Source organism: Varroa destructor, unplaced genomic scaffold (genome assembly GCF_002443255.2).
Source record: "Varroa destructor unplaced genomic scaffold, Vdes_3.0 BEIS01000003.1, whole genome shotgun sequence".
NCBI lineage: Eukaryota > Metazoa > Arthropoda > Arachnida > Mesostigmata > Varroidae > Varroa > Varroa destructor.
The window spans coordinates 44,518,791-44,536,331 of NW_019211456.1; the positions used below are offsets into that span (position 1 = coordinate 44,518,791).

The 17,541-nt window shown below is 39.7% G+C and overlaps 1 protein-coding gene across 7 annotated transcripts in view; it reads left to right on the plus strand.

Moving 5' to 3' along the window:
• The window catches only part of LOC111246991 (DEP domain-containing protein 1A-like), a 14,989-nt gene extending 6,607 nt beyond the window's left edge, over nt 1-8,382 (plus strand). For 4 of the 7 annotated variants that reach the window (XR_015323912.1, XR_015323911.1, XR_015323910.1 and 1 more), the window contains 2 exons: nt 2,256-7,028; nt 8,189-8,382. Coding sequence is in view for 3 of the 7 variants with exons in the window: in XM_022797483.2 (XP_022653218.1) it covers nt 1,648-2,124; nt 2,256-2,363 (585 nt within the window). In the remaining 4 variants the exon portion in view is untranslated. Of the gene's footprint in view, nt 1-92; nt 2,125-2,255; nt 7,029-8,188 lie in introns of those variants that run through there. The other 3 variants (XM_086983877.1, XM_086983876.1, XM_022797483.2) reach the window with 2 other exon arrangements.
• The last annotated feature ends 9,159 nt before the right edge of the window (nt 8,383-17,541 follow it).

The following is a 17,541-nucleotide window of genomic DNA, read 5'->3' on the forward strand; positions in this document are numbered from 1 at the left end:
TAACATAATACTATTTTCGATTCATTTTGCGTAATTCTGTATCGATTCCAACAGGAATTCTTAATTTAAAAACAAGTTCTCTAATCAACGAATTGTTTTTTTTCGAAAAAATGCCATTCAGCTCTGTTTCGAAAATATGCTTCGTGAGCATTACGGCATTATTTATAAGATTCATCAACTTCGCTGGTAGAAAATGCATGCATCTTGGGAACACTTTTGTTCGAGTTTTCCTGTTCTACGCCCTGCACTTAAGTGCTAGTAAGCATTAATTCAAACAACTGGCTTCCCGAACGAAACGAGATGTTAGTATGCCAGGATCAAATCTAAACCACCAGATGTTTCTAAGCTTAGTACGTAAAGATGTTATTCACTACTCTATTATGGGATCAGTGAACAGCCATTTTGGGTATAGATGTTCGTACAAAGATAATCTTCCCACAGTAACCAAGACCCTCATTCATTAAATTTTTACTTGTATAGCTTGAGGATATGTTTTGACATATGATATATGCCGTTTATAATTAAACGAACTTCTCATGTCAAGTCATTTCAAGTTTGACCGCCCAAAGCTTTCTACCTCTGTGTTTCGAGTTTTACATCCGGTTAGCATTATGCATTCCATCAGGGGGTTGGCCTCCAGCACAAAACAAAGTCTTCGTATGTCCGGGTTCGAATCTAGATCATAACATGCCCTTGTACATCCAACCAAATGCGTTTCCCGCTAGGCTACTACGGGGGAATGGTATATACCCGAAACACACTTAAAATATACAACAAACGAGCGCTCTATTCGGTCGATGCCGAAACGTTTTGCCTCCCTTTATCCCAGCTTCCAGAAGCCAGCTTCTGAAGTACGTCCAGTGACGACGGCAAGATCTACCGTAAAAAAACACAAGTAAACGATTAAAAAACAAGCTATCAGTTTATAACGACCAACGTCACCATGTCGTTCGTAATCCTATGATGTTGCCACAATATGTCGGTGGTACGATGGAATCGCTTGACAATTTTTGTAGCTTTCCTTCATCGTGACTGCGGAAATTCGACACTTCAGTGTTTTCCTGAAAGTTATTTTTCAGTTAATATAAGAAATAGGATAATCGTGATGGCGGGCGTAAAGTCGATAGGTGAATTCAGTAGACAGCCAAGTAGGTACAATAGGGTCGTTAGTCATTATCTTTGTCACAAAATAAATCGTGCCGGTTACGGCTTGACGAACGGGCAGCCGCGCCGACGTCTTGCCCTTGCCCGTGGCAACAACTGTAGTTCAGTCCGGGTAAAGCTATGTGATTACTATGCTGTTAGATATTACACTCAAGAGCGTTGTTTTGACTGGTGAGGGTCAGCCGACTCAACGTACTCCCTCTTTGCTAACACATGGATGAAGAAAGGGTTGTGTTATGTGTAGATCACTAATAGACAGCGTGCGCCCAGCAAATGAAATCATATCGGCTGTCTGAACCTAGACAAAATGAGTTCATCGTGGCTGGCCTACAAACGATGAAGTGCACTCAAAAGCAGTGCTACAAAGCTTAGCAATAGTGAAGTAAAGGAAAGACGCGGCACTACGACCATAGCGGACCAGTGTGGCTAGCCGATTGGATACTATAAACTATATCGATTGAATTTAATGATCCGGTTCTCGATATGGATTGCAAGGCCGTTACCTGCCAAGCGGAGCAATTTCGTGCGACACGATTTTGGCATACAATCGTGACAGCAGTACGCGAAGAGCTGCCCGTTGGTCGTCATCGCAAAGGGCTAAAAAACTTTGAGGATTGCTTTCTAGGCGACGAAGCTGTTTCATGGACGATGAACTACATTGAGAAAAATAGAGACGCCATGCTTGGCGCCTCAGTACAGTGCGATCGACAACGCGTTAAGCCAGTTCCACGAGCAGAAATTACCCGAGAGAAGGTGACACTTCTCTTGCAGAAATTCGTCGAACAGAAGATCATCAAGGATGTACATAGCCGAGGGGAACCGTTTAGGGATTCAGCCAAACATCTTTACATTTTTAACAAGGAAAACGTGGTTCCGTTGGGTACGTTTACCGCAGCCGTAGTCACCTTTAAAGAAAGTTGTTGCTCGCGTAACAGGGGTCGAAACGGAAGCTTAGGCCATGTGAGTACTCCGTATCAGCATTTTTTTTTCACTCTTTACGGTAAGTGATTCGTAGCAAATTTGTGCTCACTGATATCTAATAAAGTCGTTACATATAGTTTCAATAATCGAGTATGTCATTCTATTTACAGATATCCGCGCCAGCTGTGAAATCCGCAACAAGTCTAGTCAAAAGTGCGCTCGTTGGACTGACTTCTCAGAAAGAGCGACGAGATAATAACCGAAGCGTTTGTACCTGACAGCTCGCTAGTCGCTAAGGAGAACAGGTTATGGATGCAAAACAATTTATCGAATTTTTTTCTTGTATCGCCAAGTGAAGGACATCCGACAGGGGGTGGTCACGGCAGTCTCCACCGACGACAATTCCACCGGACAAAAAATAAGAGCTGTAACATAAGCCGAATTTCCGCCACTAATAATAATAATAATGACCAGGTAAAACGAGAGAAGGCATTATGTCAGTTCGCTGGGAAGGGAAATTCGTACGTCAAGAAGACAAATACAAATGTACGTCGTACAATAACCTATTTAGCAAGTGAAGACATCATCTTATTCGTCGTTGAAAGGTATCGCAAACTTGGATTCAATGGAATAATCAACCTTTTGAGGTTTGTTACCACAACGAATTTAAGCTACTGATGCTGATCTTTAAATCAATTAGCTGTTGAATTCGAATCCAGTCAGAATTTTCGTAAAAGGATCTTCAGCTTACAATTGTAATGCCATCGCGCAAATATTGCAACTGCTCATTGTGTTATTCTCAATGAAGTATGACCTTCGAGACCGATCATCTAGTCAATGATTTTTTGGGCTTTCCTAACCTACTCTCGACAAGAGGGGACTTCCCACAAGCGGACTCCTCTTGGACGAAAATATCGATATAACCGAACGTATCTAGTCAACAAGAAGCCAACTAAGTATAATATGTGTATATCTAAACTTCTGTGTATTAAATAAGACGTTACTCCGAAAAGCTTTCTGAAAAACACTGTAGCGCTAATAAGTATTAATTTTCTAGTCCGATTAGTATCTTGTAAATAGTATGGAAGTGTATTACTTTACCGCAAGCAATAGGTTTTCAATGTATCTGATCAATGAGCATGCGAATAAGAAAGGAAAAGTTGTGTTAATCAAATTATTATTGTTTTGCTTTATATTTTGTTTTATTACCATAGTTTGCTCTATCTTTATTAGTAATCATATATCATTCTTCTCAAACATTTTACATGCACTGAACTCTATAAATCTCATAAAGAAATTTTAAAAAATCTATGAAGTTAGCGTGTACGCCAGTGAAAAGGGAGATGGCTATCTAGAAATCTAGCACGAAAAGCTCTTCTTTCTCACAAGCACATACGCTTAGTTCTATATATATATCCTGACTACCTCGAACTCTACGTCATCAGGTGGTATCTAGCAGCACGAAACAGTATATCTACGTCGGGATTCGTACCTTGACCAATACTTTAGCACAGAAACATGCTATCAGCAACACTATCACTGGTATATATATATTATAGATTTTTGTCTTATATGAGACAGTTACGATACTAATAATGATTGAAACCCTACAAAATCTCGTCTAGTTTATGTTAATGTAGGAAGATTTGGTGAGAATCATTGACAGTTAGCTTCGATTTACTGAGTTGGCGTAGCTGATCGGAAATCGATTACTTTTGTAGAAAAAATATATTGGTGTTTACCTAAAATACCTGGCCACATTAAGCATTGTAATCCGTCACTGAATTTAACTAGCATGTGGAAATAAGTTTATCTTCTTTCAATAACTTATATTATCTGTATCCACAGGTTGTTTAATTGAAACTTGTCTATTAGATTGTTCATATTTACACACCGGAGGTACCATTGACTCCATGAAAGTGCCAGTTTCAAGAGACATCTTGGTGATTATCTATAATTACGCAATATTACTTTGATATACACGCAGTCGACACTTGACATGACGGCATATAATTAGTATCATATAATATTTAGAATGGAAAGTAATTTCTGCAGTCACAAAAACTTGCACGAACAGCTGTACTAAACACAACCATGTATTAAAGTTATAAATAGACAAGCATTTCAATTTGTGTCTCGCTGAAATATGGCTGAGTAGATGTTTTGAAACTATTCCGCAAGGAACCACCATCGATTTTATTTCAGAGACTGAAAGCATAGAATTGCGTTCCAATATAAAACGAAGGCTACAGCTTTTCTAATATTCAAAGAGTAGTTATGAGTGTAGATATGCATGATATGAGTTCTGAGATCTGACCAATATTTTTAATAGGGCGCGAACCTTTTTCTGCTGGATATCCTATGGGAAGAATATTGGTACCGTTCAGGAGTCGCAGCGTAACGACACCTGTTCTAGGATGCCGATTACTTGCTATTTTTAGCATAACCCTCACTCATGCAGGAGCAGTCCAGTGGAACTTGTGAACCTAATAGTCGATAGACAATAGTTAAAAGAAGTCTCTGGTTTGTTGACAGATCTATTTAGTCCAAGGAAGAGGCAAATGATAGCTTGAAAACTGCGGTACATTGTTAGCAATTTTGTCTTAAAAAATACTTTTAGGGGAGTGATTGCATAATTGTTATCTGTGTGTGATTGTTTCTTATGGGTTTTGGCGGTGCGTCACGCATCCTCAGCCATACGTTAGTATAATGTTTGCTTTGTATATCAACAATTTAAATGCTGATTGAAATGGTCCCTTCTGTGACTCACTTAAAGCTCTGTTAATGCTGATGTAGGTACATGTACCGTGGCAAAATTATTGTCAAGTTACGAAAATTAGCAGAAAAGCTGTCACATACTATGCATTATGGCACAATTCTATGAGAGCACGGCTTTTCGAGCTGATTCGATTTCAAGCGTCAATCTTGCAATATCCGCAATTGGGACACTTTATTAAACTACGTAATATAATATTCCGTGAAGATACATTGAATTTAAAGGTAACAATGATGCGTTTATATAAAAACGAAATTTTCTAGGCGCCTGTACTAAATCTTGTGCCAAGGAAGGGCGTGGGTGTGTCAGTGACGACGGTACACTGGAAGTTTCTTAGGCTGGTCACATTTAAGGCAACGTAAACTTCCAGCTTATGATGCAATAACAGATGAACGTTCCGTCTACGGACCAGTTTTCTACAAGTCTTCGGTCCGTGTAAAGCCAGTATTGAAGCTAAAATTTAACTTTAATGTGTGAGACTATATTATTATCATCTACCTTGACTATGGTCCGCGTTTGAACCGTTACATACACCGTGAAGTCATTGACATAGCTCATTATATGAATCAGGGCCGAAAATAAGAAAGTAGACAAAAACCTTCCTACACGATAGGATGCTCCGTGTTAAAGTAAACGTGTCCGATTCAGATGAGAAGAAAGCGGCCTCAAAATGTTTGCAGTGAAGCCTTTTGATATATTGTTTTAAATCCGCTATATCTACTGTGAAATATCTCCGGATGATGTATCATGCAACATCTATGCCGACCTAACAATGTTCATGACATTCAATTTTAAATATACTCTGAAAATGTGACCGAAATACCTAAACTTGCGAATCGCAGGTTAAAGTGGACACTGAGAAGCTTCAAGGTCGTAAAGCTAATATATGCATATACAATAGCTGATGATACACACGTTCCGCCCCCGAAGTTTACTTTGCCTGTAGGTATATCTAGAAACCGGATGAGGACTTGCTGCGAGAGATTAGCCTCGTTTATTGCGTAACAACGAAGTGTGAAGTCGAATTTCATTATATTTACGTTATCTAGTAGATACAACAATATTTTTTCTAAAATACCTTAAAATGATGACATCCTTAACAGAATGTTCAATAGTCTCTAGATTTTTATAATAATACCCAAACGAGCAACAATATTGTCCAAAACTTCGATGAAAAGCCGATTTTCTTGAGGAAAAATTTCAATAAGTGTTGTCGTAATATAACGCTCGGACAAAACCTACTATTGTTATTAGCATAGTTTGCAGCAGGACCAGAATCGTTATTGCATAACAATTGGCAAGATACAAAAACGCCTAGGTAGCTAGTAGTTTCGAAACTAATACTTTTCAACTGACAGTCAGCATCAGACATGAGCCGAACACCGTCCTAAGCAGGCGTATCATTAATAATGGCCCAGGCAATATTTGTCATCTGTGACACGCTGGCTGACCAGGCTGTATGTGTACCTAATAAACATGTGTCTCTCATAATAATAACCTAATAAACATCTGATCAGCGCCATCTTCGTAATGCAGATATTCCTATGTGTGGTCCACAGCAGGCGTTGTAAGAAAAAGTGGTGCTTGTCAATTACGGGTCCTAAATAAGTTACTCATTCTTATCTACATTCGTCATAAAACAGACATAGTTTGTCAAACGCATCCGACGTAACGTTGGTGCGACTAGAGTAACACAACGTAGATTTTTCACTATTTCGAATAATAGAATGGGAAGTAGATGGTGGTGATACCTTAGATCATAAATAAAACTCCGAAGAGTATGCGAAGCCTTCGTGTGGAACATGAACTGAGGCAACGATACCTGGATCATGTTCCTGTATGTGAAATCATAACATTGAGCCATTTTGACATACAATATTTATAATAGTATTTCCTGTAGCCTGTTAAGCAAAATTCGCTGACGACAACGACCCATCAATGAACGACCATTTTTAAATGAGAACCGCGACTTAATTTCGAATATTCTCATATATATATATATCAGCTGCCCCTGTGTCGATCTGCGTTGTCTCAAAGAAAACAGTCGAGGAACTATGTCTATGTAGATGCCTTTACTTTCAGAGAATTTCGAAGTCGATAGAAAATACGCATGCCCGTATTTCTTTGTCCGTTAGAGAAAATTCACGAATTCTGGAAACCAATGCAGGTACAGTAATGGAATATGTCTCTGCTGTCCTCAGGTATAGACATAGGCAGAGATTCGAATAAGTTTCCTATGCATAACTGTTGTTCCTACTTTGAAAATCTAATAACGTTATATAGCCTACATATATAGCATATATAGTTAGGGTACCGTCACGTAGCAACGGATCGAGCGGATGTTGTTAGAAACAGCTGGGTTTAAAAAAAAAATTGTTTCACAATGGACGCTCGAGCGACATACGTATGTGCAGTATAGTGTCCTAAACGACTTCGGCGCCGAGTATAACATCTAAATAACGTCGAATAAATGTACGATGCACTGCGGTGGAGTATAGTATAATCTTCGTCCCCAGTTGTACCTGGCAGATTTTACCGGCGAGCTGTTAACATTAAGGCAGGTTCATATGACGATGCCCACAACAGCAGGTGGTCTCATCACGGGTTCTTTTTTCGGTAAGAAACCCGAAAAGAGAGACAAACCATTTGATTGACTCTTGATGACAAACGGCGTATTGTTCGTGTTGTTTTTTGCTGTTGTATGCATATGGGTACTACCGGAAAAAGCTATTTTCAGTACAGTCGAATGTAAAGTTATTCCGTGGCAGATCTAAAACAGTGACAAATGCAAGCCAATGTACTTACCATACGTTTGAACTTCAAAAAACAGATCAATTATGACTTGTTGTAGCATTATTATTTGTATGGCGCGCCGCAGATTGCTTATAGAAGGATGGGTTTCTATAAGATACCGATCTAGAAGATGTTGCAGATGTGCTAATTTAGATCATCTCCTACTACCTGTCATAACTGGATAATATAATAAATAATATACATAAATAAAATAAACATGAGCTATATTTCGACTGGCTTAGCGATAGGTTTAATTATATGTTATTTATTAATATATTTTGGAAATTAATAATGGCGCGATTTATGCTTCTCAAACTGAAATCAATCACTAGCAATATACGTAGTCAATACTCGGCGTACCGACATAGGTAAACATATCGGTTTTTGATATTTTTTATTTATATTTAACGAGATCTCCATGAAACTTTCCAAAATAACGTGAAAATCTTTGCTGTGTCAAATAATTATGTTCGATGACTTTGAAGCGTCTTTGTTTTGAAGTAAATGCTATCTATGCTTCTTTTTTTTTTACAGAAATGTTATCTAACAGTGCGCTGTCTCCGAGCAGCGGCAATTTGAGATGGTCACATTCGTGTTGCGGGGTGTTTAAATGGTGTAAGTTGGTTGGCAAAAACAAAAATATGTTTTTAATCACGTGTCTATGAGTTACTTCCTGACCAAACATCTGTCGAAAATAAACGTATCGTATACTTGTATCGACCTTCCATCTGATAAAACTTCTACTGATATAAAATATCAATAAGATAATCCGTTATGTTAGCACAGTTAACTAGAGTCATTGATTGTGCGCTTATGTGCCTATATAACATATAGCATTATTGCCCAATTATGCTTCTTCTTCTACAAAGACAACTTTATACTAAAATATATATAATCAATTTCAAACGTTTGCCTTAAGTAATAAACAAATTTTATAGATGACCATATGCATATTAGGAATGATCTATATACAGAATCACTGTAGCGCACATCTCGTACAAATCTGCACCGGCGCAGCGATTAAAATTACTTTAAATAGTAGCTATAGTATGTAGAAATATTAGCACCCCCGGAGATAAGTCCTGGTCATACTTATGCATCTCTCAAAAGAAAAAAAGCCTCTTATAGCTAATTTGATAGAGCATGCCACCAAGTCATCTCAGCATCTGCCATGGCGGCCGTCTGATTCACCCAATTGAATTTTGCAAGGACAAACAACTTGCCAGTCCGTCCAGTAAATCAGACTAGAGGTGGTTAGTGTACGTATAAGTAAATCATAACATGGCAATACTATTTCACACTGGACTTCGTTTAATGCGAATCTAGATGATCCACAGGTACCCTGTACTTATCGAACGAAGCTTTTACCGAAAAACTACGCATTGCGAAAATCGTGAAGTGCTGGATCAAGCACGTAAACTAACTCTACAATAGGAGAAATGATCCGTACAAAGCATGTTTATAAAGCTTCAAACGTTTGTATAAGTTCACTCGTAAAAGACGATTTATTTTTACGAAGCCTGTGAAGCAAATGTCTTGTCTGAACACGGAGCTTTGTATATATGGTCACTAACTACCACCGATAACTACATTTTAAATATTTAAGGAAGTTTCTTCTAAGCACACAGGGTTCGTTCTTAGAGAATGAAGTGCTATAGCTGACTGTGTCCTGTTACGAAAACACAAGCTTGCTTTTGTGGCATCGGGTCATTGATTCAGCGCTCCGTTTGCCGATTTATGCTTTTCTTTTTCTATCCCTACGAACTATCTATTTTATAATTCAAGTTTTTTTCTGATACTGTAAAGTTACAATAGCCCTATTGTTTCAGTCCCGCTAAAAGACGTCTTCCTGGAAAGTTCAGTAAGTAGCTCGGCGTTGTCCGAAACAATATCGTCACTTCAGCATTATTAGCGTTGATAGACGATTGACGGGTCAATGCACTCTATTTAAGCTAATTAATATAGGAGCAAGTGGCTCCTTAATTACAGCAAACATCTAAATATAGCATTTTCCATATACGTCAGAGCATCATCTTCTGATCAAAGCACACGCCCTCATAAAGATCACAGTCAAGGGCAGTTGTAGCACCCTGTCATTTCTCTATCTAAGGTTCGTAACATAACCTGGTTCAACTGATGACTAGCCAAGACGAAATGGACAGCAGGGTCGAGAAAACGTGACTCTTCGAGGCACGTTATTGAAGAGACGGTGGCAATAATATAGTCGAGCTGGCTACTCAGTCGCTCGGCTCTTGAAAGTTTCGGCAGAGAAGTTCCGTACCATGGCTTTGTTGCTGGCAGACCATTTACCCACAATAAATAACTGTACCAATTTGAAAATTTCTACGTGCAAAATATTTAGTTGGTATTTTAAAATATGTACTGTATGTTTACTTGAATTTTTAACATTACTCATTAATATTGAATTAATAACGTTCTTACGAATGTCACCGCTAGGTAACACGTAAGCCTCATGCTTGAAAATGAATCTGACTTTTCTCCCTCTCAGCTTATGGTGCATGTTGAGATCTTCTAATTAATTACAAATAACTATTCACCAAGCGCAGAACACCGTCGGACGCCTTTTCCGGGTATCCGATTAGCATTGCTATGCCCGAAGACCTAGTGGTCGGCTTATGTTTAGTGGGCGAAGATTACCTGACGCGTGAAGATGTGGGTGTGCCATATGGCCTATGTTTAGGTGTGGTGCCGTCACCTCGCACAATTCCTTGCACACAAACTCTAGGTAGAAGACCTTTTTATTGATCTTCCCCTCACTTGTCGGGGTTGGATAGGGTGAATAACGTGTACTTTATGCCAAGCTCAGTCGCTCTTTCCTCTAGTCACATATTCTGTTAGCAATGGCAATAATATACTAACTGACAGTGGCAAATTAAATCCGTGAATTGTATCATCATGTATTGCTACAATCGACCAAGAAAGGCTACGTACATATTCAGCTCATTGAACTTTTTAAATGGAACATATCGTAATAGATCAAAAGAAAATGAGGAAAACACAACGTATCTCAGCTGCAACTTTAGCAGCTTCACTTGATTGCGCTGGCCGCGATTATATTCCACTCAGCTCATGATAACAACAACAGCTATAGCTGCAGGTCAATATCTTTTACCGCGCAGGAACAGATTGCTGCCCATTTGTATTGGACTTTCGTAAAGCATGACGCCATAGCTAGTCACAGAAAACTAATCAACCAGTAAAATGACAACCTTTTTGCACGAATGTCCTCATAAACCCGTGTGAAAATAGAGATTATTTGTTGAAAACTTCGTTGAACAGTGATTAACCGCTGGGCTTTTTCACGCTGCCAACGGTTGCTTAGATATGCTAGCGCTAACAACAGAACCGAAGCAAAGGGTCCAGCAGGCAAAGTTCACTGACAGGAACTGTCGCAGGCCAACTCGACGCTTGCCATGTCCACGCATACACACAACGGCTACCGGCGTCCCGCTGTCTGGAAGCAACCAACCGTTGACTATGAGGAATAGTGACATGTTTAGCTAATAAACTTAGGGACTCTAAGTTCGAAACAGGGCGTAAGCCCACTTATTTCGTGCTGATAGCCAGCCGTCTAACGTAATGCTTAACGCCAGTGCAAATGAAAAGATGAAATTCAAAGGAAATATTCAGGTCCTTGCATAGAGGTCAAGCGTTATTTCTTTGAGATAAGAACGATGCTCCCTTTTTTGAACAATGGACCTAGTACCGTCTATCAAATACTTTTTACTTGATTCTTTTTTTTACTTAGATGATTAAATTTATACGAGTCTGCCTAACTATGCTAAAGTAAAGCTTGTGTAACTCTACTAGAAGCAATGAGACCGTACGAGTCTACTCGAGCCAATCCAACGGGAAATGTTCGCCAATAGAAAAAACAACGTCTGACAAACGTCTGACAAAAGAACACAGACTATTCTGTTTTTAATTTTCCACCCCCTACTTAGCTTATCCCGTGTATCGAAGATGTGCTAATGAGGTTCTTCACTCGTCGCCATACTAATTGATTGCTTTGCACAATTCTAGTTAGGCCCAAGCAACGTCTCGAATATACAACGAGAAAAAATCTATGGAGAAGCAATTCGATGGAGCGAAATAGCTACCGAAAAAAAAAAAGTACAGCCATGCGCATTTGCAGATATCGAGTCATCTACGTTTTGAAGAATGTTTGGCAGAGAGGCTCTGAATAAGATCCTCCCTAAACGACCTCACGCTGATTATATGTAATCACGAAGTTGATAGGACGATTATACAAGGGAAGATCTAGATAACTGCCTGCGAACACTATATATAAGCCCTCTGTTAATTGTTACATGGTCAGATGAATCCTTGAAATGAAGGTTGATTTTTGCGTCCAATAGTATAAAATCAATGCATCTGTAAGGTGACGGCTGTGTGATAAATACTTGATCGTAATTATAGCTTTTAGCAGATCTGCGGCCGCGGCTAGTACTCGATAAATTTGTGACTGAAATGCCTCTCGAACTCACGTATCAGGTCGTTCGAAATTTATAGTAGTAAAGCATTTAGTTATATGGAAAAGAACAATTTACGTTAAACGATGGTTTATTCATAAATAACACATTGAGAACTGACAACGATTAATCCGTCCGATTTGACCCGTATAATTGGTAGAACGTACACTACTCTACGAAGTCATAACTAAGAGCTATTGTGCTATGAAGAGCACGTATCCTTAGATGAACCTATGTGCTTCAGTTTGTTTTAAAAATAATCTAATTTCAGTAATTCGCTTTGATCGCTACGATTGATGTACGTAGCATGCGTTATTTCTAGAATAAACAGGACATCCGGGATCTCGTCGCCCAAATAAATGGTTCGGGTTTCCTGCCGTTCTACCGTTAAGCATTGCTTCAAGACAGTAGACAAAGCATGGCACAAAACAGTCTGTCTACCGCTGCTTTTGAGCCTGAACTACTTCGGGTGTCCCGCATTCTACTAGGCAGGCACGTTATAGCGTACCATGATGGGAACATTATATCTCTATCATGAGAATCTATTTACACGGAATCCCAGCCAGACTCTATCTTATTAACTGATAACTACGTCCCTGTGCTAAACAACTGACAAGTCCTAAATTTTAACGTACTTGCTCAATATAGCATACTTCACAATAGATAATAGTAGCTCGGTGCAAACGCTCGGGGTGTTTGTATAAATCCTAATAACTAGGTGCGTATGTTTTATATATTGCGTGAGTGAACTGCAGCCATTCGTTGCATCATACTGTTTTTGTTCTACAAGCAAAGGGTATATGGGCATCGAAGCCTATCTCAGGTTCGTCTGTCTTATTCGATGTTCACAGGCTGCCCTATGCTTGCGGTCATTATGGCGTCATTATCAGGACAGGGACACTGGGGACAGCGAAGGCAGCTGATCATTGTGGCAACTGAGAGCGGCTGTAACTGATTTATCACTTGTTCATGCCCCGTATTACCAGTCAGGTCGTCTGTTGAACGTAGGTTAGGCACCTAGGTAGGTTCAGCCGTCGACTTTGTAGAAGATTGCTCAGAGTTTATGTTCCGACGGAACACACGGGCCGACAGGGTTCTTGGAAGAAACTTACCTAACCCGCAACAGCTGTTCCCTAGAACAGAAATTGTTTTTTAGTACAATATGTAGGCCGTTATCGAACGAACGGCATCAATAAAAAACGAATAACATTACGTTAAGTATCAGGCTATCTCAAATTGTGTCTGAGGGTATTGTTGTCCATGCGGTATGTTAGGATAACGTTTTATAATGATAGCGGTTCCCTAGAATCTACGCCAAAAGTCAACGTTAGTCAATTACGAAGAGATGAAGAATATATTTTGTTCATTTACTGATGTATGATAATACGTGGGTAATTTTGTGGCTAGCTTCATTTATCGCGATTCTGTAACGTGGAGATTTGTGCCGCGTAAGTTTGGCAGTATTTAAAAATGATACTTTCGATAATTTGGAGAGCTTGTCTTGTGTCAGAGATTTAGGTACATATCGAGACTTGTTATTGACAGATAAGATATATATCCAACTAGAATTTGGGATCCCTTGATTAGCACTCAGTTATTCTGCCTCGGCTTACATCTCACTACGTGAGAGTGTGCCGATAAGACCATTGAACAAATAACAGGGGCGTTACAGTGATTTGTTGTCTAGCCCTGCCTTAAAAACATGGTGAATTTTCGGCAACCAGGCCAGCAAGCCGACAATAATTTACATTTTCATATTTTACTGGACAGCGAGAAGGAGCTGTGTCCGCGTCGTCTTAATGAATGCTGAAACCGCTATCTTTCATTATGATGCCCCAGGTTCAGGAAGTAAACTTGTTGTCAGCAGTTTTCTCTTTAGCTAACTGTACACTCGGATGGCGGTTCTGATACTAGGTAAGTACCCATAGCTAGAAGATAGATACATCTTGATTACGCTAAGCGTAAGCGCGATCGCCTAATCGTGTTCTTCCAGTACTAAAATCTATATATATTAGTCGATCGCATATGATGGATACAGTGCGTCGTTGCCATGAACCCGAGGCCCATTTGACTACACCTGGTAGTTGCGTGCTGCTTTTCTACTGACATCTATATCGGCTTTGCGCTACTTCTATTCCGTCGCCCGTTTGCTCAACAAGTCACTGATCTTCAGAGGTAAAAAAGCTGCTAAGCTATACTAGAACTAAGTTCTTCGACTTTGTTGTAGGTGACAAATGACACAGGTTCGCTTCGAAAAGCAGAAGGCGGTATTCGCTTCTCGATGTTTAAGTCAGACCTAGCCAGCTTCTTCTTCCAGTCATTTTTTCCCTTCGCTGTCTAATGTATACGTATATGAGAAGCGTCACATCTATTACACATGCGTAGCCGATTCGCTCGCTGCCTATCACAAGATGTTGCCTGTCGTTACGATGTTATCGCAATATCGACCTATCGTTGTTGGTTGGCCTATTGGGTCTGTCTGTGCTTACGCAGTCAGGCCCTGCGACGCTGACCAATAGTAACGGTTCACGACCGGCTTCCATTACGACCCGAAAATAAACCCCATCTTCCCACATTTGTTACACTGTATCGGCTTTGTTTGTAAATTCTCACCATTTCGTTGTTTTGATTGTGCTGGGAGTGGTACTAATGCTGTGGGGGAAGTTCTTCATCTGTGCTTAGATATTTGAAAATGATTTTAGCCGTCTTCTGCCATCTAAATGCGAACGATTGATCATCGAAAGCTCCGCACGCCCCTCAGCTCAAGATAGGGAGGGCGCAGTTGTTAGTCGATATGATGCAGCTTTAAGCCTTACAAATGCTTGCCGTATTTAAATAGCAACTATGAAGCGTCCCTGTCCACGATTTATGCCACAGGGTTTGGTATGCCTCTCTGTTGGTGTTACAACGTCCCATAGATACATAGTCCCCACGGTCGACCTAACAGCTTCCTTATCGTGTTTAAAGGCGCTATCGTTCAGCCGACCAATGTTGTGGCACGTTCTGATTTTTGGTTCGTAAATAAATTGTTCTTATCTAAATATATTAATTATAGTGTTTAATTATAGCGTTTCATTATGACTAGTATATTTATTATCTTCGCTCGTAGCGTAATCAATGACTTCGGTTGTTGGTACATATATGGCGCATTTTGTCAATTTGTTTTATGGTTCTGCTAATTAATAATTAAACACAGTAAATAAATGCGTTTTAAGCGCTTATATTGCGTCGTAACGTTTGTGTTGAAAACGTAATTCGTTCAATAGAATCCATTCTCATCATATTCAGGTAGGAAGTACGCGGCGCGAGCTGATAACGTTCAAGGTGCGATCGAGGGCCAACACAGCACGTTTACGAGCACCGAGTGCTTTGATCGGCCTTGTGACAGCTCTCGCTACCGAGATGTGGAGCTTCGCAGGACAAATATTGGTCCAACTAGATTTGGAATAAAGGAGGTAGATCCATCGTCGAGCTTCGAGCGGAGGGGCAAAAAGCTTTTATAAATTAGCGTTATGAAGACGGCGTTTAACAATATTACTGATCTCTTCTGAAAAGAGAAATCATAAACGTATCGACAAGACGTCTCTTTTAGCACAGCCTCTAAAATGCCTATCGCTACTAGCGCGAGAGGGGAAGATGTACATCAACGCACTCACGTAATTGAAAACAATTGACATTTTTGCTGCCTAAGAACTCAGTAAGTACGAACTTCTTGATAGGTGATAATATTATCTACATCGATAAACAAGATAGGCAGAATGAGGTGTGCACTGAGTCGGATGGTGTCTATTTAAGTGCGTCTAAACAGGGTTAACTGATATACAGTCGATGCGAAACATTACAGTTTATGTAATTTATATGATTTTTAACAACAATTGCAAGAAATGCCAAAGTGCAGACGACAGCCCCTGCTAAATATTATAACGATAAATGTAACCACAAACAGGAAACAAAAAAGCTAGACTCAGTACCGAACGGCAATGTTTGAAACATGTTTATACTAGAATATCAATTGATTCTGTTCCCCAAATTAAAAATTCCACCATAAACAACTCATCGGCAATATACAGTGCGCCTCCATATTTAGATGCCATGCGGTCAGTGAATTGGCACTTGCTATAGCTCGGGAAAAAAAAGAGGTTATATTAAATAGAATATTTCCCTATACTCGTTCCGCGTCAGGAACGTAGACATCAGATAGGCTCTTAAATACAAATAGCATGCAACGTACTGGCACACTGTGTGTGTTACTGTGGAATCAAATCGAGTTGAACAAGTCTGAACATTACGTTACGTGGTTAATAACGTTTAGAGTTCGATCGATTTAAATTAACTACTTATATGTTTCAATGAGAATATTCTCTAGGTCTGTGTAACTTTCGTTCGTAATAGGCTCTAGCTCTGGACCGTCGGTGCGTAGCAGCGACTGACGCGTTGCCTTATTGTCCATTGCGAATGTCCTAGTCTCAGCTTTGTGGGCAGTTTTCTAGGGGATCGATTGCGAGGCGCACTTGCAATCGAGGTGCACGATGATCTGAATTCATGCCTATGTATACTGTGTGCTAATTTTTTTAGCTATACTTAATAAATAGTGCAACATAAGCGCTGTTTGCTAAGGACCATCGAACAGTCGTTCACACGAGGCACTATTACAATCGCTGGACAAAATCACGTAGATTCTAGAAAGCGATCATTTTATGCCGGTTTATGGGCGTTTTCCTCGTCAAGGCTATTCAGACGTTCTCTGATAACAGTTTTACGTTGCAGAGCCGTAAAGACAAACGCTGGGTGAACTCGTGCACTATGTCACTCCCGCTTAGAACTAAATAGCCGCACAATTTTATAGATTGTGAATTTTATCAACGTTAGCTTAGTGTTTCCTCAAGATAAAATCGTGTCTTATTCTTGTAAACGAGATAATTAGCTATATGTTACATGCAACAAAAAGTTACTAGCTTTGACATTATTAACTTAATCAATTTACTGTTATAGATAACTGTTTCTAACTTCGTGCATGAATGCGGCCATAGGAATTCTTTTTTGAACTACAAGTGACGAAAACAGAACAGGTAGTAAAAATGTATTCAAAGAGATCCACCTAGAAACTTCCGCGAGCGCAACTTGAACCACCTTATAGCTTTGGAATAGACGAACGTGCCTCTTCTCTCACGCTTGCGGTTACACATTATGTGAACGGTTTATAAAGAAATGCAGTTTGGTTAAAAGCTAAAATATATAACCACCAATTATCTCTTCCATTAGGGTAGCTCTCATCCGTTTAACGCCAAGTTCAAACCGCAGTAGAGTCTTGAATTGCCCTAGCCCCATAAACTAATAACAATATTAAGGCTAGTTTCGTTCTAAGGTTGTGGCTGGGGCGGAGGGTTCAACGTA